Source organism: Apium graveolens, chromosome 5 (genome assembly GCF_009905375.1).
Source record: "Apium graveolens cultivar Ventura chromosome 5, ASM990537v1, whole genome shotgun sequence".
NCBI lineage: Eukaryota > Viridiplantae > Streptophyta > Magnoliopsida > Apiales > Apiaceae > Apium > Apium graveolens.
Window position 1 is genome coordinate 71,502,720 of NC_133651.1, and position 25,759 is coordinate 71,528,478.

The 25,759-nt window shown below is 37.8% G+C and overlaps 1 protein-coding gene and 1 non-coding gene across 2 annotated transcripts; both read left to right on the plus strand.

The window, feature by feature from the left end:
• The first annotated feature begins 19,939 nt into the window (after positions 1 to 19,939).
• On the plus strand, positions 19,940 to 20,046 carry LOC141662908 (small nucleolar RNA R71). The gene has a single exon (XR_012551010.1). It is a non-coding gene; the product is annotated as a small nucleolar RNA R71 (small nucleolar RNA).
• Positions 20,047 to 21,188: 1,142 nt separating this feature from the next.
• LOC141660169 (uncharacterized) lies at positions 21,189 to 23,009 on the plus strand. Its single transcript, XM_074467132.1, has 4 exons — positions 21,189 to 21,261; positions 21,438 to 21,648; positions 21,750 to 22,043; positions 22,259 to 23,009. Exons 1-4 carry the CDS (start codon positions 21,189 to 21,191, stop codon positions 23,007 to 23,009), a joined length of 1,329 nt encoding a protein of 442 aa, XP_074323233.1.
• Positions 23,010 to 25,759: the final 2,750 nt, after the last annotated feature.

The window sequence follows — 25,759 nt, forward strand, 5'->3', positions numbered from 1 at the left end:
TCTATTGAGCATCAGTCAACTATGTGACAGAGGGAATACTCTTTCCTTCAATTCTGAAGCCTGTGTTGTCACAAGTAAGAAGGACAACAAAGTGGTTCTAACTGGAGTTAGAAAAGGGAATGTGTACTTAGCTGACTTCAACTCTATAGATTCAGAATAAATTACTTGTCTTCTCAGCAAAGAAAGTCCAGATGAAAGTTGGCTATGGCACAAAGCTGTCCCATTTGAATTTCAAGACAATGAATGATCTAGTCAAAAAGGATTTAGTTAGAGGAATCCCTCTAGTGGAATTCACAAGGGATGGACTGTGTGATTCTTGTCAGAAAGGAAAGCAAAAGAAAGCATCATTCAGTAAGAAGCTTGAATCAGCAATTGATGAACCATTACAACTGCTACACATGGATCTTTTTGGACCAGTCAATGTATTGTCAATTTCAAGGAAAAGATATTGCCTAGTGATTGTAGATGATTTCTCAAAGTTTTCATGGGCTTATTTCCTTGGATCAAAGGATGAAGCTAGTGAAATCATTATTAATCATATCAAGCAAGTCAACAATCATCCAGATTTCAAAGTAAGAAATATCAGGAGTGAAAATGGAACTGAGTTCAAGAATACAACCATGAAGTTGTTCTGTGAAGAAAATGGGATCATGCATGAGTTCTCAGCTCCAAGGACTCCACAACAAAATGGTGTGGTGGAAAGGAAGAACAGATCATTAATTGAAGCTGCAAGAACAATGCTTGAAGAGTCAAAAATCCCAACATACTTTTGGGCTGAGGCTGTTAATTGTGCATGTTACACTCAGAATATTTCTCTAATTAATCAGGCAAAAGGCATGACTCCCTATCAATTGTTCAAGAGAAGAAAACCAACTTTAAACTTTCTGCATGTCTTTGGTTGCAAATGCTACATTCTAAGGAATCAACCTGATCACAAAGGGAAGTTTGATGCAAAGGCTGATGAAGGAATATTTGTTGGTTATTCTGCTGGAAAATTCTATAGAGTCTACAATCTAAGAACCAACATTATCATGGAATCTGTGCATGTTGTATTTGATGATAAAAAGATTGATGGACTAACAGATGAGGGACATCATGAAGGACTCAAATTTGACAACATTGAGATATATTGTGATAATAGTGAAGATGAGAATGATGGAGAAGGCAACTCGAAAAGAATTCAAAATCTGCCTTTGGATAATGCACAGAATGCTACATCCATTGAAAGTCATAATTCAGCTTCCGTTGATAGAAGCAATGCATCATCCGTTGAAAGACAAAGTGTATCATCCGTTGAAGTTCATAATGAAGCATCCATTGATCACAGTCTGTCAACGGATAATCATTTCACTTCATCAGTTGATAGAATTCCCAATTCCTTTCAAAGGATCAGCAATTCAGGGGGAGTTTCAACCAATCAACATTCTATCTCACATCATGACAATACCGAGGCAACCTCATCTAGAGCTAATCTACCACCTCAAAGGAAATAGACCAAGAATCACCCTTTTGAACTGATCATTGGTGATGCTACATCTAAAGTGCAAACTAGAAGAGCTACTCAAGATGAATGTCTATATAGTAGCTTTCTATCACACGAGGAACCTAAGAGAGTGGAAGAAGCTCTATTGGATCCAGATTGGATTTTAGCAATGCAAGAGGAGCTAAACCAATTTGAAAGGAACAAAGTATGGAAGCTGGTACCCAAGCCAAAGAACAAGAGTTCTATTGACACAAAATGGGTATTCAGAAACAAGATGGATGAAAATGGCATTGTCATAAGGAATAAAGCCAGATTGGTTGCTAAAGGCTATTCTCAATAAGAGGGAATATATTTTGATGAGACATTTGCTTCAGTTGCCAGACTTGAAGCCATCAGAATCTTTCTAGCCTATGCAGCCCATGCCAATTTCAAAGTCTATCAAATGGATGTCAAGAGTGCAATTCTGAATGGAGAATTGGAGGAAGAAGTTTATGTAAGCCAACCTCCAGGATTTGAAGATCCAAATTTTCCAGACTATGTGTATTATCTGTTGAAAGCACTTTATGGACTAAAGCAAGCACCTAGAGCCTGGTATGAGACTTTGTCAAAATTTCTGCTAGATAATTACTTCACAAGAGGTACTGTTGATAAAACTCTTTTCTTTAGAAATGTTAATGGCTCTACTATACTTGTTCAAATTTATGTAGATGATATTATATTTGGATCTACAGATGATAAGCTTTGTAAAAAGTTTGCTAAGTTAATGCAAAGTAAATATGAAATGAGCATGATGGGAGAGCTAACTTATTTTCTTGGTTTACAAGTTAAACAAGTTAGTGGTGGTATTTTCATTAGTCAAACTAAATATATTTATGATCTTTTAAAGAAGTTTGACTTAATGGATTGTTCATCTGCAAAAACTCTCATGGCCACTGCCACCAAGCTTGAATTAAACAAGGCTGAAAAGTCTGTAGACATTTCAAGTTATAGAGGCATGGTTGGCTCACTTTTATATTTAACTGCTAGTAGACCTGATATAATGTTTTCTACATGTCTCTGTGCTAGATTTCAAGCTGACCCTAAAGAGTCTCACTTAGTTGCTATTAAAAGGATTTTCAGATATCTGAAAGGGACTCCAAATCTAGGAATTTGGTACCCTAGAGAGTCTGGTTTTGATCTAATTGGCTACTCAGATGCAGATTATGCAGGTTGCAAAATAGACAGGAAAAGCACAACTGGCACCTGTCAATTTCTAGGGAATAAGCTTGTGTCATGGTTCAGAAAGAAGCAAAATTCTGTTTCAACATCAACAGCTGAAGCTGAGTACATTGCTGCTGGTAGTTGCTGTGCACATATACTGTGGATGAGGAATCAACTATTTGACTATGGTCTAACTGTTGACAAAATTCCTATATTCTGTGACAACACAAGTGCCATTGCCATTACTGAAAATCCATTGTAACACTCAAGAACCAAGCACATTGACATCAAGTACCACTTCATAAGGGAACATGTGATGAAAGGTACAGTGGAACTTCATTTTGTTCCAAGTGAAAAGTAGATTGCAGACATATTTACCAAGCCACTTGATGAATCAATATTCACAAGATTAGTAAGTGAGCTAGGTATGCTTAATTACTCATAAATTCATGTCCTCATCATAATCTGCTTTGAAGCCTGAAATGAATTTGTGGCAAGAACAAAGTTGGCTTTAAGTAAAGATTATTCTATCAATGGATATTCCCTATCCGTTGAAAGCCAAAAATTTTCTATCAACGGATGTTCATTATCCGTTGAAAGACAAACACATTTCTGGAAATTTTATCCTTCAACGGATAAAAACAGTGTTAATCTTCAACGGATAACTATTTACCTCATCCTTTGAAGTGTCACATCAGTTACTTTAAGTGAGTCACAGCCGTTGATTCGTTTACTTAACCGTTGATACATATATACACAGTTGTATGTATTTGTATTTAAGGCAGTTTTCAGAATTTCTACAGTTTTCTTTGTTCTCAAACGGCTGTAATTTACTTAAAAGTATCATTTAATCATTTTATTTATGTTTTAATTCGAGAAAGTATAAAAGCCCATTGAATTCTTATTTTCACTTTACGCTTTCTTGCAATTTTTACTCTCTTTCTCTCCCAAAACTCTCAATCTTTTCTCTGCAACCTCTACTCACAACAATGGCACCAGTAGTCAAGATTATGTCTCGGTCTGGCTTTGTTTATGAAAAGAACAATTTTGTAGCCTTGGTGGAAAAGAATGAAGCCCACTCAAATTATCACAAGATGATGGACTTCATCAAGAACTACAAACTAAGCTATGCAATGCTGGAAGCCCCAACTATCTATTGTGAGGTAATTGAGGAGATTTGGACAACTGCAGAGTTCAATTCCACAGATATGACCATTGCTTTCTCTCTCAAAGGTAAGGATTACTGTATTAACTGTGATGATATACAGTCTTGCTTTAAGTTACCTGAGAATAATGCCATGACACCACACACTGATAATGATGTATCTGCTATGTTAGATTCCATAGGCTACTCTTTTGATTCTGCTAGTTTCGGGAGCATTAGAAGGAAGGGCCTTAGGAAAGAATGGAGTTTTCTTGGAGATGCCTTTATCAAGGTTTTCTCTGGGAAGATTAGCAATTTTGATGCCATAACTTCATCTCATGTTAATATGCTCTATATGCTAGTTTCTGATAGGTACTTTCATTTTAGCAACTATGTCATGCTAGAATTAGGTTCAGGTTAGGTAACAAAGCTAATAGACCTCATAACATCTACTATGCTAGATTCTTTATGTTATTGGCTAACCATGTTGCTGAAGATTTGGTCATAACTAATGAGAGCAATAAACTCAAATGTTGGGCACAAGAGAAAAGGGTCCTTGCAGACCTTTTGAGAATTAACCTCAACAGCCAGGTGCCATTGGTATATTTACCAATAATGAATGCACCTCAGGTAAGTGAGGTAAATACTTCTGCAACTCCTACCTCTTCCAACCCCATTGTTTCTTTGCCTTCTAGTGTGGCAATGGAATCTGTGTCTTTATCCCAACAGATTCCTACCAAAGCCACCAAAACTAAAATTCCAAAACACAAGTCAAAGAAAACCACCTCTGTTGTTTCTCAAAAGACAACAGTTGTAACAACTACCATAAACCCTGAAGGGAGTGAACATGGTGTGAGTGGTGAGGGGAGGGGTGAACATCAAGAAACCCCCCAGGATAAGGTAGGAGAGGTGAGTGGTACCCTAGCCAGCCAAGCCACAGTTTCTCAAAAGACTGTGGTGGTTCAAAAGGAGTCAAACACATCCCTATTCACATCCTCCCAAAAGGATGCAGCAATTGAAAATAGTCCCCAACCAGGGACACAGAACAAAAGAGGGAGGGAAACTGAAGCCACACATTCACCTATCAAAGCCTTTTCGAGAAGAAAGAAGGCTAAAACCCTAGTTTCAACACAAGGGGCACACACTGCACAGATACATCCACTTGTATCTTTGCCTTCTCAAATTCAGTTTGATGTGGCTCCAGCAAATATGGAGACACAGCCCCATTCTCTCATAATAGACACACATCAATCACCAAATTCTCTATCACCATCTCTGGATGTGGATATGATATTCACATCAATTCCTGATTCTCCCTCTTTAAAACTCAGGGAGGAGCCCCACTCAAATCCTGGTGATCATCATCTTTTAGATGATTTGTTGGATCATCAGCCAATTCTTTCAGACTTAGTTGAATAATCTGTGTCACCTCACTTAAAATCAATTCACACAGATTTAACAATTATGTCACTTTCAATATCTACATCTTTTCCTTCTTTAACGGATATCTCTCATCCGTTGAGAAGTGGTTGTTCTTCGACGGATAAGCTGAACATCAGTTATCCGTTGATATCATCAGTTTCCACTTCAACGGATACTCCCTATCCGTTGATGGTCTCTACACATATAACTGAATCAATTCCAAGTGTAGAAGACATGGTCACTGTACAATCACTTGTAGGATTGAGGGAAGGGAGTGATAATTTGAGTGAGAGGCTGGGTTGCTCCCAGGCAAAAGGAGAGGTTAAGAGTCAAAATATGCATGCTATTTCTTCCAGCATGGCAAAAGTGAGTGAGGGGAGTGCCACCTTAGTAGGTGAGGGTGAGGGTGTGAGGGTGTGTGTGAGCCAGGGGGAGCCCCTGATGCAAGAATATAGAGAAAATGAGAGAAAAGAAGGTACACAAGCTATAAGGGTGGATCCAACCATTGCTAGTGAGTCAATGATTGTGGATGATGCTGAAAAGGAAAGACAATTTCAGCAACATTACAAAGCTGAAATTGATAACATTTCCTTGGATGCTGACACTTTTACTCATCATGTTTCAGCCTATCAACTGTTGGCTGCTCAGGGCAATGTGGAGGCAGAGCAGACTTTGAACATAGTGCACACTTCAAAATCTCTTCAAAGAGATAAAGCTGCTGTTAATAGGATGCCTTCTCAAGCTGGTGAGCCATCTGAAGAATTTGAAGTAAATTCTAATGATGATGACTCTATTTCTTTGGATGGGAGCATGAACTTAAGGGGAGATGCAGACCCAAGTTCTGCTCCAAATTTACCTGAATGGGCATGGACAAAGACATCTACACCAGGACAATTTGGTGTAGCTTTGGTCAAGCAGGTTATGGCTATTCAAAAGGCCCTTCAGGACAGTTCAGATGCTGGTACCAAGGCTATTCTTCAAGCTCATCTAGACTCTCTGCATCTCCTGCAGTTGCAGCACATCAGACAGAATTTGAGTGTGGATGAACTCAAAAAGGATATTGCTGATTTAAAATCCTACAATTCTGAGAAGTTGGATTCAGTCATGCCTTATGGTATAATGCAAGATTTGTTGCTGAGATTGAGGATAGAATCTGATGCTAACAAGAGGCTGGCCAAGTTGGAAAACAGAGTTCAAGTCATTGAAGACTTTGTGGTCACCATTCTTCAAAATCAACAATCTCAGACAAGTCTACTATTGCAGCTGGCAAAAGCACAATTCTTGACCCCTATCCTTGATGATAACAAAAAGGGGGAGAATAAAGGGGAAGGGGAAGGAGAGCCATCAACAAAAGTTCAAATATCTAAAGTGCTATTTCCTGCCATCACCACTTCTCCAACACTTCAAATCAAAGGAAAGCTTGATGGAATTGATCTAATCCAGATAGCAGCAGCTGAGATGAAAGTCAAAGAGCAAAGGAGGAAAATTGATGAAAGGATGCAACAAATTTTTGGTTCTACAACTTCAAAATCACAATCTGTGAAGCATAGCATAAAGGTGGAGCCAATCATTATGGAGCTCAAGCCAGTAAGGAGGAATAAGGTTGGAGAGACTTCTTCCAAGAATCTGAAACCTATGGTTCTCAAGCCCAACAACAGATCCAACAAGGACTCTACAAAGAACCCTCTAAGCCTTGTTCAGTTGAAATGAGTGGATTTTCCTCTTCCAAAGCCTGATGAAGACAAGGTTTTGGGTGGTAATATCATGAAGCACAAGGAGACCAAGGATGTGGTTGAAAGAATGAACATGGCAATTATCTTTAGAGAGGGAAAGAGTATTTGTGTGATATAAGGACATCCCAAATTCTCAATACCAAGAGGGAAGAAGCCAGAAGGTTGAAAGAAGAAGCTAAAAAGCTAAAGGCTGACAAAAGAGCACAAGTAAAGCTTGAAAACAGCTAAAGTCAAGTCAAGCTGAAGAAAAGAAAGAAATTGAAGACAAGGGTGAAGATGTAGGTATGGGGAACATGTTTAGTGATGATGTGGAAGAAAGAAGTAAGGAAAGAAAGGAATGGCTGAAAGGGAACAGAAAGAAGGCCAATGCAAAGAGGAAGATTGTAGATGAAACTGAAGAAACCCAATCAAAATCCAAACCACTACCTTCTATTCCTGAACCCATTATGCCTGACCCCTTCATAAACATCCATGGTGAAACAATCACTCCTAAGGAGGAACCAATTGATTGGGACACCATCAAATTGCCCACTTTCTTAACCATTTCTCCACCATCAAAGAAATAGAAAAGAAAAATCAAATCAACACCTCCTCTAACCTCAATCAAATTCACTCAGAAGCCTAAGCCTAAGCCTAAGCCACAAGCCTCAAAGGATGATTATGTTCACATTTGTGACATAAAGGAATTTACAGACATTGAACTCTATTTGGATGAGCTGAAGGAAGTAAGGGGAATAGATGCCTACAGACAGCTTCCAGAAAGACTAGTGTTCAAATACAAAGGAAGTGGGGAAAGGACTTGGCCTCTTTACAGAATTCTGAATGAAGGCTATTCTACCTTGGTTAGAGTCTACTCAGCTATAAAAAGGGATTATGGCTTTACTAGGACTGCCAAAACTGAGATTCTCAACAAGATTGCCAGCATAAGGAAAACTTGGTGGGAGCCCAATGCCTTGCCTAGAACATTACTCATCCCAGAGAAAGGAATTATAGTTCATAAATCACCTCATTGGTTGATAGAGTTCAGAGACAATAAAGGAGTCAGAAGATTTTTCAGACTTGAAGATCAGCTCAAGATTGCCAGTAATGAAACTCTCAAGGATATGCAATCTAAGTTGGACATCAATGAAGAAGATGAAGCTGAATTCTACAGACAACTCCAACTCCAAATAGAGGAGAATGACAGGAGGCTAGGGAAGAAAACAAGGGATCAAAGGAAAAGAAATTAATCTACTTAGGCTAAAGGAGCACCCTTGGAAACAATGTAATTCTTCAATTATATCTCAGTATACATATTTTTGCAGCACTTTTGAATTTCTACTTTATTTCAGTTCATATGTTTGATAAGTGTTTTGTTATCATCAAGTTAAACCCAAATTTATGCCTACAGTTCTAGTAGACATAAATAGGGGGAGATTGTTAGGAATATGTGTATTAGTTTGATGATAAGTTAAACAAAACACTTAAGTAGAAATCTAGTGTTTGTAGCCTCAACGGATAAGACCATTTTGGCTATCCATTGAAGGAGTAGCTTTACTTAGAAATAAGTTTAGTATTGTAGCACATTTCATTCTCTGTATTTAAGTTGTAACTCTTAGATGTTGTGGGAAATTATCAGTCATGTTGACTACTAGTGGATATGCAAATAGGAGGGCTAATTGTAAATATTTCATGCCTTGTAATTTTTTATAAGTGAAGTAGTATCAACTGATATTAAAGGCCTTCAACGGATGAGAAACAAAGCTTCAACGGACGTCTCTAAAGCTTCAACGGATAACATCCATCAACGGATGAGTGCTTCAACGGATAAAGCTTCAACTGCTAAAGTTTCAACGGATAAAGCTTCAACGGATAAAGTCATCAACGGATGAAAGCTTCAACGGATGCTTAGTTCAATAGCAGTTGATAGTGACAATTCATAAGCTGACATAGGCACATGGGTTGACAGAGACAAACTGGAATGTGGCAGCCTCTAGGAGGAATCAAGAAAATGCAGCATTTCCATTCTGGTGCAAACAAGGAAGTATTCAAAGATTCACAGCTAAACCTAAATTGCATTGGATAGAGAAATGAAGAAGAAACATGTGAAGAATCTTTTAAATTGTATTTTACAGTTTTGTTTTCACTTATAAACTTGGTGTTATATAAACCAAGTAACAGCTAGTAATTAAATGGTGAATTTTCCAGAGATGTTTAGAAAAATCCAGAGAGAAAATCATGTAGTTTGTACTAGGACGCAGTTGTGATTTAATTCTTTGAATCACAGATTTTCTGAAATAACACATCTCTGGTGGAACAACAAATCCACCAGAATAGTTTTTAAGTTCTTTGTGTTCTTTATATTTGTGTTTGAATATATATCTGTCTGTATTAGCTTCAAGCAATTCACACACATTTGTTCACTAAAACACTTAGCCTTAGAAACTGCTCAAAACTTGAAAAAGTTTTGAGATTTACATTCAACCCCCTTCTATAAATCTCATTGTTAGTCTACTGGGAATAACATAAGTATAGAGAAAGATGTGAGATACATACGGACCATAAGAGTTTGAAGTATGAACTCCCGAGGAAAAGCAAATGTAGTGGCAAGAAATGAGTAAGAAGGAGAGAGAATGAACATAGAGACTGTACCTGAAGAATTATCTATGGAATTCTAGAAGTTGGAATTGGAAGTCAGGGTTCATGATCCAAAAAGGAGTAAGAATGTATAAGTATGACCTTTCAGTCGGAATTGTTAGAGAAGATAAAGAAGTGTCAGGAAGAGGTAATATATCAGGATATAAATTGTTTAGTAGGTAAAGAATTGTGCACGCAAAAAGGACGATCAAGGTATTCTTAGGTTTTCTTCTAGAATTTGAATTCCACCAGTGACGGAGTTGAAGAATGAAATTTTACAAAAAGCTCATAATTCAAGGTATTCAATCCATTTAGAGAGTACCAAGATGTATAGAGATTTAGAGGAAAATTATTGGTGGCCAGATATGAAGAGGGAAATTGTGGAATGGATTAGCAGATGTTATATATATCAAAGAGTTAAAGTAGAGCATCAGAGACCAAGTGGATTGCTACAACCATTAGAGGTTCCAGACTGGAAGTGGGAGCATATCGTCATGGATTTCATAGTTGGGTTACCAAGCACAAAAGCTAATCATGATGCCATTTGGGTTATAGTGGATAGACTTACCAAGTCAGCTCATTTTCTGTCTATAAATGGAAGATTTTCACTGGACAAGTCAGCTCATATGTACTTAAAAGAAATCATAGTTCGTCATGGAATTCCTGTGTCCATCGTATCCGATCGAGATCCAAGATTTAATTCAAGATTTTGGAAAAGTTTTCAAGAATGTTTGGAAACAGAACTGAATATGAGTACGGCTTACCATCCACAGACGGATGGCCAGAGTGAAAGAATGATCCAGACAATCGAAAACATGTTACGTGTTTGTGCTATTGATTTCAAAGGAAGTTGGAACAAGCATTTACCTCTGGTAGAATTTTCTTACAACAACAGTTATCACGCTAGTATTGGGATGCCACCCTACGAAGCCCTTTATGGACGCAAATGCAGATCTCCAGTGTATTGAGATGAAGTAGGAAAATGCAAAATACTTGGACCTAAATTAGTGCAGCAGACAAAGGAAGTTGTTAAAGTTATCCAGAAAAGATTGATAGCAGCACAAGATCGTCAAAGGAAATATACAGATTAATCAAGGAAAGATATGGAATTCGAAGAAGGGAATTTAGTATTACTAAGAGTATCACCGTGGAAGGGATTAACGAGGTTTGGAAAGAAAGGAAAACCGAGCCCAAGATATGTCGGACCTTTTGAAATTTTAAAGCACGTTGGCAAAGTAGGTTACGAGTTGGCGTTAGCTCCGCACATGGAGCACATTCACCATGTTTTACACGTATAGATGATTAGGAAGTATAATCCAGACTCCCAGCATGTAACAGAATAGGAGCCAATAGAGCTTCAGATAGATTTGCCATATGTAGAGAGTCCAGTAGAGATTCTAGAAAAAAAGAGAAAGTATTGAAAAATAAAGTGGTAAAGTTAGTAAGAGTATTGTGGAAAAACCCAAAGGTTGAAGAGTCAACCTGGGAGTTAGAAAAAGATATGAGAGAAAAGTACCCTTATTTGTTTTCTTAGGAGATTCTGAGCATAGAATCCATTTAAGGGGGGAGGATGTAATATCTGGGATATATCGTGTAATTATTTTTTCTATTAAATAATTATTATATGTGTTCAATATCTATTCTGTGAATTATTTGGTAAGTGTTAAATGTGTTTGGATGTTTAAAAATATTATTAATTGAGTATTTTAATTTTTATATGTCCAAAATAAAATATAGATAATTGTCATATCTTCCTAATTATTTTTATGTTGATTTATGAATTTATAGGAATCAACCGACGTCATCCGTTGTTACGTTTTTAGAACCCGAAACTCTTCCGAGAACTCCTTCCTAACCTAATTGCAATATTCCGAGCATTTTCCGTATTTCGACTTTTTCGATCCGGCGTACGGTTTGTCCTGCGCGGGTCCCGGCGCAACATTTTTGATACAATATTCATTTCGGTAAATCAATAAAACTCGTATTTTCGATAAACGGGAGTTTTTTATTAAACGATCACAATTATCACCTCGTAGTACGTGTAACTAGGCGCTGAGACCAAGACCGCAGTACAAATTGTACTGATTTGGATAATTATCCCGAAAATCGATACCGTTTAGATCAATTTTTATAAGTAAACGTACCATTTTATATTCGGAATGATCCAACGGGATACTAATTTCTCGTAATTATAAATAGCCTCTACCGTATTTTATTTTGTACCCGAAATCATTTGCAAACAGTATTTACAGAGTTTTTATAGAGAAAATACTATAATTCTATTTTGTTCTTCGTAATCAAATACAAATTCGGAGGCGTTATCGATATCGGATTTTGACGCTCTTATACTCAAATCGAAGCTCTGATAATCAAGAATCATAATCTTTCATCAAAACATACCCAGAAACATCAGGTGATTCTATAATTAATTGTTTTAATTCAAATTTATTGATATGTAAATTAGGAATTTTTGTTCGAGAAGTTGTTTGTATGATTTGATGCTTGCATGTTAAAGATCTTTTCTTCCTGATGATTTTGGTATATTATACTCTTGATTTGGAGTTCAATAACATGTTCAATTTTAAGTTTGATTCTCTGATTGAAGGAATTATGGTTTATATTGTTTGAATGTTTTCAATTCGATCTGGGGGAATCTTTGTTAGGGATTTTCAGTCGATCTTGATGGGTGCATCGTGGTCCTTATCAAATTTGCAATCGAATCATATATTTATATGTCACAAACGATTCCTGATAAGCTCGGAGTTGTCTTTTGAAGTTCTCGTCGGAGTTCTTCGGTTTTGGCCGGCTTTTGGTCGAAAATTTGATTGAATGATTGTTGTTGATAGATTGTTGAATGGTTAGGTTTCTGGAGGTGTTTAGAATGATTTTGCATCGAAGAACAGATCAAACAAGGTTGTTTTGAACCCCGATTAAGGTCACCGGAATCCGGAAAGGGTCACCGGATTCTGGGTTCGTCCGGCGGTTCATCCTGACCCGGCTACCCGGTTCCTGACAAAAAAAAAATTATTAAAAACCCGGTTTTGATCCAAATTATTCCTAAATCAAAGTTGTTTTTGGCATTTTTGCAAGTTAGTACCTGAAGTTTCCAGAATTTTACAAATTCTGGATTCATGTTTTGCATTCTTTCAAATTTCGGATTTCTTTTTATAAATTATTCTCAAAATTGTTTTTAATTTCAAAAAAATCCGAAAATGATTATTTTAATTCCAAAAATTATTATTTTAATTCCAAAAAATTATTTTTAATTCAAAAATAAATCTAAATTAATTATTTAATTAATTTCAATTAATATTTAATTGATTAATTAGTCAATTAATTCAAAAATTAATTGATTAATTGATTTAAATAATTATTAATTGATTTTAATTAATTATTTAATTAGATTTAATTATTTAAAAATGATAATAAAAAAATTCCAAAAAATAGTTTCGAGCTTTAAAATATTATTTTAAATTATTTTCAAGGCTCGATAATTATTATAAAATTGTTTTGAAGCCAGATGTGGCAAACCGAACCCTATTTATTACTTTGAAATTGATCTAACGACCCGTTTTAATTCCGAAAAATATTTTAAAAATCACTTTGAATAACCGAAAGCCTGTTTATAACCCGAGACTTCTTTATAAATGATATGTCATTGATTATTTGACGTGTTATATGCTATATGTGGCTTGTTGGTTGACTGTCGGTCTACATGTTCGGTGTTTACTTGTTTATAGCATAACTTTCGTTCCGTTAGTCAGATTTGGGTGAAACGAAGGGTAGATAGAAGTGTATGTCGAATAGAATCGTATAAGTTAAATATTGATAGATACTTATGATGCCTAGCAGAGTAAGCAAGGCGTAAGAAAGGGAAGCAAGTGATCAGAATATGAAATCGACATGTAGAAAATACAGCCAGTAATTAGAAAATAGAATCGAGGCATAGGAAAAGTAGACGAGTGATTGTTGAAGAGAGTCATTTGACGAATACAAGTGAAATTGGAATCGATTATGATAAGGCAAGTACTTCTAAACCTTTCTCGAGATATATTGCAAATATTTCTAAATTTTCTTGTGACATATTGTTAATATTCAAAGTAGCTCTATTTTATATTGGAAATACTCTGAATCCTTCAGCCTTGAACCTCAGCCATATCATTTGATCTTTAAGCCGTAATCCTTATTCTTTGTGAACCATTTCTTATTAATTTTCCATATATTAAACCACACAAATACGAGACTACTCCACAAATATATAACCACCATATATCAAACACTGGAACAGAATTGTTTACACATACAGAAACGTTTATACTCAATCATACCTTGTGACATCAAAGTACTAAAACCTTGTGAAAACATTTTTCATCTAATACCCGTTTATCCAGGCTGGAGGCCACTCCTTTTATATACTTTGACATACCCTTTTTGGTACCCTGAATTTTCACCATGCTTTTATAGAAATGCTTTATTGTTATTGATTATGATCCGGTTTTATTGAATTATATTGTTTATCATATTGAACTGCTTTAGAATTGGATAGTTTTCTTTATGTGGACCAGATTCGTGGTCAGACCATATCGATGGTCAAGTTAGGCCAATGTGTGCCTTGGATCCAGTTGTTAGAGCAGTGCTGTATGCTTTGCTCGGGGTTAGTGCGTGACTGATCAGCAGCCTAACCTTGGTTTTAAAAACTTAAAATGAATATCCAATTCTATTGGTTGTTTAACAAGAAACTTGATTCCTTTGAATCATCTCGTTTGATCATTATTTTACCCCAGTTATTATTATTGTGACTTATTGAGATAGTTAGCTCACTCTTGCGAATCTTTTTATGTATTTTACAGTTAAGAAGGATACGGTTGATAGCGAGGTTTTCCCAGCCCAATGTACGAGCTAGGATTCCAGATTGAGTTGGATCGAGCTAGCAGGAGCTTACTACGGTAGTGAGATAGTAAGATTGTAAGAATAATTTTATTATCAGTTGTAAGTTAAATTAGTTGGGATTTGGTACGTTGTAATAAAAGTTAAGGTTGTGGCTTGTTTTCATACTTTAACTTGTTGCGATCCGTGGTTATGTAAAGCAGGGTCATTGCAAATAATATTTCTTATATAGGTTTATATATTGTGTATGTGTTGTGGACCCCAAACTTCTGACCCGGGTTTGGAGGGCGCCACAATGGGAATAGTGGGAATAATGGGTTTGATTTGGAGAGGGAAATTTGGGATGTTAAAGAGTAAAATTTGGGTAGAAATTGATTTTTTGAATAAGTCCCCGATTTTCTCTTTTTCCAGCTTTTATATTTTTTCTGGATTCAGGGGGCAGTGCCGCTGCGCATTTCCTCAGTGCGGGAGCACCGTGCTTCTTCCTTTTCAGCGCGGCCGCCCCGCTGGGCGCGTTTTGTTTCTGGAAAAGTGGCACGGTGGCACCGCTTCCTCAGCGCGGGTGCGCCGTGCTAATGTAGTTGGCCCTAAAAAATTTTTTTTTTATTTTTTTTGTGCTTTTCTCATTTCTTTCTTCTTCCTCTATCTACTAATGTACAACAAACTTGGGTTGCCTCCCAAGAAGCGCTTGATTTACGTCGTTAGCTTGATGTAGAAATACGAGATTAAACGGAGAATAAAACGGCACTAACCTCCTCGCGGGGCGTCGTGTCACCATAGTAATGCTTCAACCTCTGACCATTTACCATGAATGCTTGGCCCAGATCATTCTAAAAAATCTCCACCGCTCCATTCGGAAACACAGTTTTGATTATGAAAGGCCGTGACCATCTCGACTTTAATTTTCCATGAAAAAGACGGAGACGAGAGTTAAACAATAGAACTTGTTGTCCCGACACAAATGGTTTGAGCAATAGAACCCTATCGTGCCACCTTTTGACTCCCTCCTTATATATTTTGTTGTTTTCATATTTTTGAAGTTGAAACTCATCGAGTTCATTCAATTGGAGCATCCTCTTCTTTCCAGCTACATCCAAATCAAGATTCAACTTCTTCAAAGCCCAATACGCTTTATGCTCGAGCTCCACCGGCAAATGACACCCCTTACCATAAACCAACTGAAATGACGACATTCCCAATGGAGTCTTGTATGTTGTTCTATAAGCAATAACAGCTTCATCATGCTTCAAAGACCAATCTTTCCTTGACGGACACACAAATTTCTCTAAGATACGCTTGATCTCTCTGTTAGACACCTCTGCTTGACCATTAGTCTGAGGATGATAAGCTGTCGCAATGTGATGATTCACATTATACCTTTGCATCATAACAGTGAACTCGTGATTGTAAAAATGCAACCCCTCATCACTGATTATGACTCTCGGAGTCCCATATCTTGTGAATATCTGCTTATGAAGAAAATTAAGCACCACCTTCGCATCATTTGTCGGCAGAGCCTTGACTTCCACCCATTTTGATACATAATCGACTGCCACAAGATATACTGATTATTGCTAGATGAGACAAATGGCCCCATGAAGTCTATTCCCCACACATTGAAGACTTCAACCTCGAGAAGCAGATTAAGAGGCATCTCATCCATTTTGGACATATTACCCATACGCTGACATCGATCACATTTCAAAATGAACTGATGAGCATCTTTAAACAAAGTCAGCCAAAAGAAACCTGCTTGAAGTATACGAGCTGCTGTCTTTTCTCCACCATAATGTCCTCCATAAGCCGTTGAGTGGAAATCTCGCAAGATCTCCTCTGTTTTGCTGTAAGGAATACATCTCCTGATGATTTGGTCAGCTTCTTGTAAAAAAAAACTGATCATCCCACATATACTACTTCACTTCATGCAGAAACTTCTTCCTTTGAGCGTAAGTCAAATCTGGAGGCATAACGTAACTCACAAGGTAGTTCAAAATGTCAGTGACCCACGGTTCTTCAGCTTGCGCTCCAAATAATTGCTCATCGGGAAAAGATTCGTTAATCAAAGATTTATCCTATGAAGTTGCAATTGGATCCTCTAAACACGTGAGATGATCGACGACTTGATTTTCAGTCCCTTTTTTGTCCTTGATCTCTAATTCAAACTTCTGGAGTAAAAGAACCCATCGAATCAATCTAGGCTTCGAGTCCTTCTTCGAGACGAGATAGCGAATGACAGCGTGATCAGTGAAAACTGTCACCTTTGTCCCAAGTAGATAAGATCGAAATTTCAGAAAACCATAGAAAATAGCCAAAAGTTCCTTCTCAATAGTGGTGTAGTTTAGTTGAGCACCATTAAGAGTCTTACTAGCATAGCAGACTACATGAAATATGTTGTTCTTTCATTGGTCAAGAACTGCTCCAACTGTATAATCATTTGCATCACACATTATTTCAAACGGTTCAGACCAATTAAGTGCAGTTATGACATGTGCTGTAATCAAACTCTTCTTTAGTGTCTCAAAAGTAGCAAGGCACTCATCATCAAACTTGAAAGGAACATCTTTCTCTAGAAAATTGCACAACGGCTTTGAAACCTTAGAGTAGTCCTTGATGAAACGCCTATAGAAACCTGCATGACCAAGAAAAATGTGAATTCCCTTAACAGAAATTGGCGGAGGAAGATTTTTAATAACCCCCACCTTGTCTTTGTCCACCTCAAGACCCTTATTAGAAACCTTGTGACCAAGAATGATGCCTTGACGCACCATAAAATGATATTTCTCCCAATTAAGAACTAGATTTATCTCAACACACCTCTTGAGAACGTCGCCTAGATTCTGCAAGCACTCATCAAATGAATCGCCAAATACAGAGAAATCATCCATGAACACCTCCATATTCTGACCAATCATGTCAGAGAAGATAGCCATCATGCAACTCTGACATATGGTCGGTGCTCCACATAAACTGAAATAAACCTTTCTAAAGGCGAAAGTACCAAATGGACAAGTGAAAGTAGTGTTCTCCTGATCTTCTGGAGCAATGCAAATTTGATTATATCCTAAATAGCCATCCAGAAGACAGTAGTACTCATGCCCAGCCAATCTGTCAAGCATCTGATCAATAAACGGCAGAGGGAATTGATCTTTTCTCGTGGCCCTGTTTAGCTTCCTGTAATCCATGCAAACTCTCCACCCCGTGACTGTTCGAGTAGGAATGAGCTCATTCTTCTCATTAGCAATGACTGTGATACCTCCTTTCTTTGGTACACACTGAACTGGACTCACCCAAAAACTGTTAAAAATGGGATAGATGATCCATGCATCCAGCCATTTAAGAATTTCCTTCTTTACAACTTCCTTCATGATAGGATTTAGCCTTCTTTGTTGCTCAACAGTAGGCTTGATACCTTCCTCTAGCAGAATTTTATGCATATAATAAAAAGGTATGATTCCCTTGATATCTGCTATCATCCACCCAATTTCCGATTTGAATTCTCTTAGAATTCTCAAGAGTTTTTCCTCATCACTACCTGAAAGGTCAGATGCAATAATAACAGGAGAAATAGATACATCACCTAAAAAAGCATACCTTAAGTGTTCAGGTAAAGGTTTAAGCTCAAATGTAGGAGCTTCCTCAATAGATGGTTTGAGGCACTTAGGAAATTTGTTCAGCTCCTCCATTCCAAGAGATTTAAAAGGCATATCCATCTTCCTCTTCCAGGGAGAAACATTCAGAAATTGTAACTGCTCATTTCCTTCATCATCCTATTAGATTCCCTAACAAGGCCTTTTCTAAGGCATCATACCATAGCAATTGATCAAGTTCTGATGTAACCACAAAATCAACCAACTCCACCTTTAAGCACTCCTCATTTTCCGTAGGAAACTTCATCGTATTGAACACATTAAAAGTTAGATCCCGATCCAACACTCACATGGTGAGCTCACCTTTCTACACATTAATCAAGATTTGGCCAGTCCCCAAGAAAGGTCTTCCCAAGATTATGGGAATCTTCTTATCCTCCTCGAAATCAAGAATTACAAAATCAGCAGGAAAGATGAGTTTATTCACCTTGACCAAAAAATCCTCAACACTGCCTCGTGGATAAGTAATAGAATGATCGACCATCTACAAAGTCTTATAAATAGGCTTTGGATCTGGTAAGTCCAACTTCTTGAAGATTGACAAAGGCATTAGATTGATGCTAGCTCCCAAGTCACATAAGCATTTGTCAAATGACACCTTTTTAATGGTGCATGGAATAGTGAAGCTTCCAGGATCTTTAAGCTTAAGCTTCAGAGGTAACTTCTGTTGTAGCACAGCACTGCATTCCTCCGTGAGAGCAACGGTCTCTAAGTCATCAAGCTTCACCTTCCTAGAGAAAATACCTTTCATAAACTTCGCATAACTAGGCATTTATTTAAGAGCTTCAGCGAAAGGTATGTTGATGTGAAGTTTCTTAAACACCTCCAGGAACTTCTCAAACTGCTTATCCAGCTTTTTTTGCAGCCTCTTAGGAAAAGGAGGTGGAGGATAGATCTGTTTCTCCCTTGTATTACCCTTAGGAGGAGTATGCTCAACAGTAGTCTTCCTTGGTTCCACTTCTGCTTTCTTCTGCACTTCTTCTTCTTCAGCCTCAACTTCAGATTCTGGAGTCTTAGCTTTTTCGGGATTTGCAACCTTACTGGACCTCAATGTAATTGTCTTAACATGCTTCTTAGTTTCCTTCTTGCCTGGCACTTCAGTATCACTTGGAAGCATGCCAGGTTGACGATCAATAATGCATTAACAATCTTCCCAATCTGATTCTCCAAGGTCTTGATAGAAAAAGCTTGGCTCTTGCACATAAGCCTCAACTCCTCCAGTTCAGATTTTTCATTAGCTTGCGGTAACTGCTGAAGTTGAAGTTGTTGCCTAGGGGCATATTGCGGTTGCTGAAAACCAGGAGGGTTATACTGCTTTGTTGTGTATGGATGATTAGGTTGTTGCACCGTATTCTGATTGTTGCTCCAGCTGAAGTTAGGATGATTGCAGTTATTGGGATGATAAGTGGCTGGAGCTTGCTGATGTGATCTCTGAAAGTTGCTCACAAATTGTGCTGATTCGCTAGACATAGCACAGTGCTCAGTTTCATGTGCCCCCGCACAAAGTTTACAAACAATAGTGATTTGATTAACTCCATAATTAGCCAAAGAGTCCACTTTCATCGTCAAAGCTTGAAGTTGAGTAGCTACAACAGTAGCTGTATCTACTTCCAGAATTCCTGCTACCTTGCCCTGTAACATTCTTTGCGTAGGATTCTGGTATTCATTAGCTTCCATGAGCTCAATCAACTCATAAGCTTCATTATAGCTTTTGGCCCATAAGGGTCCACTAGACGCTGCATCGAGCATAGGTCTAGACTGTGTGCCCAAACAATTGTAAAAACAGTTTATAATCATCCAATGAGGCATGCCATGGTGTGGGCACTTCCTTAACATCTCCTTATATCGATCCCAAGCCTCACACAGAGATTCTCCAGTTTGCTGTGCAAACTGAGTAAGAGCATTCTTGATTGCAACAGTCTTTTCCATAGGAAAGAATTTAGTGAGAAACTTTTGAGCAAGATCCTCCCATTTGGTGATAGACCCTGGTGGTAGAGAATGTAACCAGCACTTTGCTTTATCCCTTAGAGAGAATGGGAAGAGTCGCATCTTAATAGCATCTTCAGTTACCCCATTGAACTTGAAAGTGTCGCAGATCTTGATGAAATCCCTGATGTGCATATTGGGGTCTTCTATAGGAGAACCCCCAAACTGAACTGAGTTCTGTATCATTAGAATCGTGCTCGACTTGATCTCAAAAGTGTTAGCCAAGATGGCTGGTCTGATGATGCTCGACTGAATATCATTGATATTAGGCTGAGAATAGTCCATCAGAGCCTTAGGAATTTCTGCTTGATCTCCCACTAAAGATGGTTCCTCGACTTTCTACTCTTCTTCTACTTCTCTTTGTCCTCAAAAACTTCCCTTCGAATCACTACAGCTTCCTCCTCGGCTTGATCCAGAGTTCTCTTACGAGCCCGCGAACGTGTATGCATACACGCTCGCTAGAGTACATGAAACACGATAAGGAAAAGATTAGGTAAGTAACAATGTCTGAGGCAATGAACTTTAACGATCACTGATGACAAACACATAAACTAAAATTTAACACCGAGTCCCCGGCAGCGGTGCCAAAAACTTGTTAGTCGCTAAACACAAGCTAATAATTCACGCAAGTATACGCGATCACAAGTAATATAGAATTATTTCTAGTTCGTTCCCACAAAGACTGGTTTAGGTTAACTTTGTGATTTATGCACTTATACAACAATGATATGGCTATTATTCTTGCAAGAGGAGGCTCTCCTTCAGCAAAAATCCTGAGTTAAATGGCTCTCTCTAGAGGATGACGATAATAGTTTCTTTCATAATAAAGTGAAGTCTAATTGGAACATGAATAAAATCTTTTCTATACAAGATGTTAGTGGCACTATGGTTTTGGGCATCACAATGTCTCTCAAGTAGCAGTTGACTACTTCACCTCCACTCTTGGTACCCCCTCAAATCAGGCTGCATGTGACCTCTCTCAGCTAGATTTTTCTACTACAACTGAGGCTTATACCTTTATGTTGGAGGCCCAGGTTACTCGAGACCTTATCCTTGCTACTTTAAAATGAATGAAAAAGAACAAAGCTCTGGGACCTGATGGATTCACGGTTGAATTTTATCTGGCTGCGTGGGACACTGTTGGTGAGTGCTTTTGTGAGGCTATCCTCCATTTTTTAGAACTTCTATAATGCACAGAAACCTAAACTCCAAGGGTATTGCTTTTATTCCCAAAACTCTCAATCCTACTAGTTTGAAGGACTTTCGACCTTTATCTTTGTGTTCTATTGCTTATAAGTACATTGCTAAGATTATTGCAGATAGACTAAAGCATGTTATGCCTCATATCATCAATATATCCCAGTCTGCTTTTGTGCAAGGCCGACAAATTTCTGATAATATTTTTATGGCACAAGAGCTTTTTCATGGCTATACTCGGGTTTCAGGTGTGCCTAAATGTGCTCTAAAGATTGATCTTCACAAGGCCTTCGATTTTCTTGACTGGGACTTTCTTATGGAAGCTATGCACAAGTTGGGTTGTCTTCAAACCTTCCTCGACTGGATTTATGCTTGTATTTCCTCCCCTATATATTCGGTTAAGATTAATGGAAAGTTGCATGACTTCTTTCAAGGAAAAGACAAGGGGACCCAATCTCCCCTTATCTTTTTACCATTGCTATGAATGTTCTCTCAACCTTGCTTTCTAAGACCCCTCACAATTTTCGATTTCACTGGAAATGCAAGTCCTTAAAGCTCATACATATTTTCTATGCAAATGATATGCTCTTGTTCACTCTTGGTGATACGAGCTCTATTACCCATGCTATGCAGTGCCTTGCTTTATTCTCTTCTTGGAGTGGTTTGACTGCCAGTGTCGACAAAAGCACGGTGTTCTTTGGTGGTTGCTCATCAGATTTTGTTCAATGGTTTGATCATACCTTTGCAGTGCCTCATGGTGAGCTCCCGATGCGCTTTTGGGAGTGCCTCTTATTTCTACCAAGCTCTCACACAACGAATGTATGCCTTTACTAGATAGGATCATAACGAAGATTAATTCGTGGGTTAATTTTGTTCTATCCTTGGCTGGGCGCGCTCAACTTATCAAAGTGGTTCTCACGGTAACTCCGAACTTTTGGTCCAGGCATTTCTTGTTGCCTAGTTCTGTGCACGCCACAATTCAGAGCATCTTTACTAGACTTCTTTGGAAAGGTGATTTACATAATAAGGGAGGGGCCAAAGTTTCTTTGGTTCATCTGTGTATACCTATCGAAGAAGGAGGAGTTGGTCTTAGAAACTCGAAGGAGTGGAATAAGGCGCAGCTTCTTCGTCACCTATGCAAAGTTATATCTAATTCCCCATCCCTTTGTGCCTTGTGGATTAACTCTACTGATCTAAAGAATACTCTTTTTTGGACTCTCACGGAACCCTCAGACTGCTCTTGGATTTGGCGTAAAGTGCTTCAGCTTCGTCCTTTGGCTCGTCAATTTATTCGTTATCTTATTGGGAATGGTCAAAGAACATCTCTATGGTTCGATCCTTGGTGGAATAATACTTGTCTTGCCTCCCACACTCGAGATCCTATTATTTCTCAAGTGAGATCCTCTCCTAACGTTCTTGTGCACTCTCTTATTGCCTCAGGATCATGGTGCCTCCTAGTGCCTTCGACTACCTCTCGCCATACTAGTCCAACTCTTGTGGCTTGGCTCCGTGATTTTTCCCCTACCACTGTTAATCTCACTACTCAAGACTCTATCACCTGGGATGGTGTTTCTCTAGTTAAGGTTAAAACTTGGCATATTTGGGATTCAATACGTCGTAGACTCCCGGAAGTACCTTGGCACTCCTTTATTTGGCATAAGTTAACTGTTACTCGTTATGCTTACCTTGAGTGACTGCTTATTCTTGGCAGACTCTACACCTTTGATAGACTGGCTTCTTTTGGTATTCAGCTCTCTCAACACTGTCTTTTTTATGCAAGGGGCCTTGAGAACTGCTCCCGCCTATTTTTTTCTTGCCCTTATAGTAATTACATTCTCTCTTGCCTTGATGTGCACCTCGGTATCACCCTTCCTGGATTTGCTACTCCCTCATGGCTCCAACTTCTTTCACATTGGGCCTCTATTCAGTACGGACCTCACCAATAGAGGGCTCTCCTTGCAACTCAAGTCTTTGCTTATCATATTTGGAAGGTGCGTAATGCACGCCTGCATAACAAAAGCATCATGTACCATGCCCAAGTTCTTAATAATATCATAACTGAAATTTGTACTAAATTGCACAACTCTACCTGGTACCAGTCCACTTGTATAGATGCTCATGCTTAGGATTGATTTCTCTATTTTGTTCTTTCTATTTACAATCTGTCTATTTCTAGATTGATTATAGATAGTCCCCTCTAGGGCCTGTCCTAGAGCCGGGGTCAATCCCTGTATATTCTTTCTTCCTTCTATAATATATGCAATTTAGCAAAAAAAACTATTGAAAATTATACTAGAGAACATTAACTGAGAGATTAAAAGAGAGTTGAATAATATATGACACAAACATGGGATTTTAACTTCATTAAATACTTCATTCAATAGCCCTTTCGTTCTTAACCTTACCATGTAATGGTGATGACACTAATCAGATAACACGAAACTGCTAAACGCCAACTTTCGTTGCACGAATAACAGACTATCAGTCATCCACAAATGAGATAGAAGTTGAATAGACACCAATTATATTGAGACCCTATACCCTATATGTCTATAGAATTTAATAACATAACAGTTTAATGCACAAGTTATCTATCGTGATTACATAGGGCAAGTAAGATGGTTAAAATTACCTACCAATCATGCATAACAATAACACATGAACCTATGCTAGCATGACAAGTTCTAAATCCTTAAGTTCACTTTCGCTTCATTAAAGATTAACACGCTTTCTTATAAGTTCATGACGCTCACAAGATGAATAAGCACAACCAAAACTAGGTTATCATACAATTACCACACACTAAGGCATCGAAACAAATTAACTACGGAAATCCATAAATAAATCCGCTAGAACCCCACGATAACGATTAGCCCATGACCGGACTCATCATCAACATGGGTTTCGATGAAAGCATGGTATAATAAATATAGTCTTTATACTTAAATAAACATTAACTAAAGAGAGTAAGAGAGTTGAATAATATATGACACAAACATGGGATTCTAACTTCATTAAGTACTTCATTCAATAGCCTTTTCGTTCTTAACCTTAGCATGTAATAGTGATGACACTAATCAGATAACACGAAACTGATAAAAGCCAACTTTCGTTGTACGAATACCATACTACCAGACATCCATAAAAGAGATAGAATCTGAATAGACACCAATTATATTGAGACCCTATATGTCTATAGAATTTGACAACATAACGGTCTAATGTACAAGTTATCTATAGTGATTACATAGGGCAAGTAAGATGGTTAAAATTACCTACCAATCATGCAGAACAATAACACATGAACCTATGCTAGCATGACAAGTTCTAAATCCTTAAATTTACTTTCGCTTCATTAAAGATTAAGACGCTATCTTATAAGTTCGCGACGCTCACAAGACGAATAAGCACATCCAAAACTAGGTTATCATACAATCACCACACACTAAGGTATCGAAACAAATTAACTAAGGAAATCCATAAATAAATCCGTTGGAACCCCACGATAACGATTAGCCCATAATCGGACTCATCATCAACGTGGGTTCCGATGAAAGCATGGTATACTAAACATAGTCTTTATAAAACAAATAATAAATAAAGTACGTAATCCAGAGTATTAGGTTCAACAAAACATGAAACGAGCATCCAAGATTACAGCTTAGAATAAAGATTCACAAGAATAAACTAGATCATTTTCACCTTCGTTGAATTATGCTATAGGTCTTCTTGTCGTCTTCTCCTTAAGCTCCGTTATGAAAAACATCTTTCTGTTGTCTTTAAATAGCCACCCAATTGATCCAAAAGCCCAGAAAAATAGTCTTCTAATTGAAACAGGAATCTGGAATCCCGACTTGGTGCGGCCGCGTACTTCACCAGCGCGGGCGCGTTGACATTCTGCTTCTTTGGCGCGGCCGCGCACTAGCACAGGGCGGGCGCCGGACTTTTGGAAAAACTGAATTTGCCTTCTTTTCTTGCTGCAATGAGTTGGTCTTTACGAGCCTTTATTCCTCGAACACCATCCTAACACCATATTAGCATCAAATCAATGCTAATTCACCTTAATTCCGGATTAATGCCTAAAATGTAAAAACAGTAGAAAACACATTAAAACACCAACAACTTGAGTACGAATACACCAATTCAGAGCTTTATGGAGATTTATAAAGTGTCATAAATACCACTCAACAATCTGTTACTGGAAACTATCCTCATGCGATACTTTAGCATAAACTCTTAAATCTTTACTAATAGATATTCAAACCAATAACCTGGTATCGCACCTAAAATGCAGTTCAAATACAATTAACTTAAAAGTTAAAAAAAATCTATCAAGCAAATAGGAGGACTTAACTTCTCAACTCTATATTTTATATAAGGCATTTCTATATTTTTATCAACACTCTCCAACTTTTATCAACACAACTGCTAATAAATTAAAAAT

Bases quoted from the DNA above. Each gene is read 5' to 3' on its own strand.
- LOC141660169 (XM_074467132.1), top strand. From the start codon at position 21,189: ATGAAAAAGAACAAAGCTCTGGGACCTGATGGATTCACGGTTGAATTT. The intron at 21,649-21,749 runs GTTGGGTTGTCT...ACTTCTTTCAAG, and splicing joins CTTATGGAAGCTATGCACAA to GAAAAGACAAGGGGACCCAA. The intron at 22,044-22,258 runs GTTTGATCATAC...CTTTTGGTCCAG, and splicing joins TCATCAGATTTTGTTCAATG to GCATTTCTTGTTGCCTAGTT.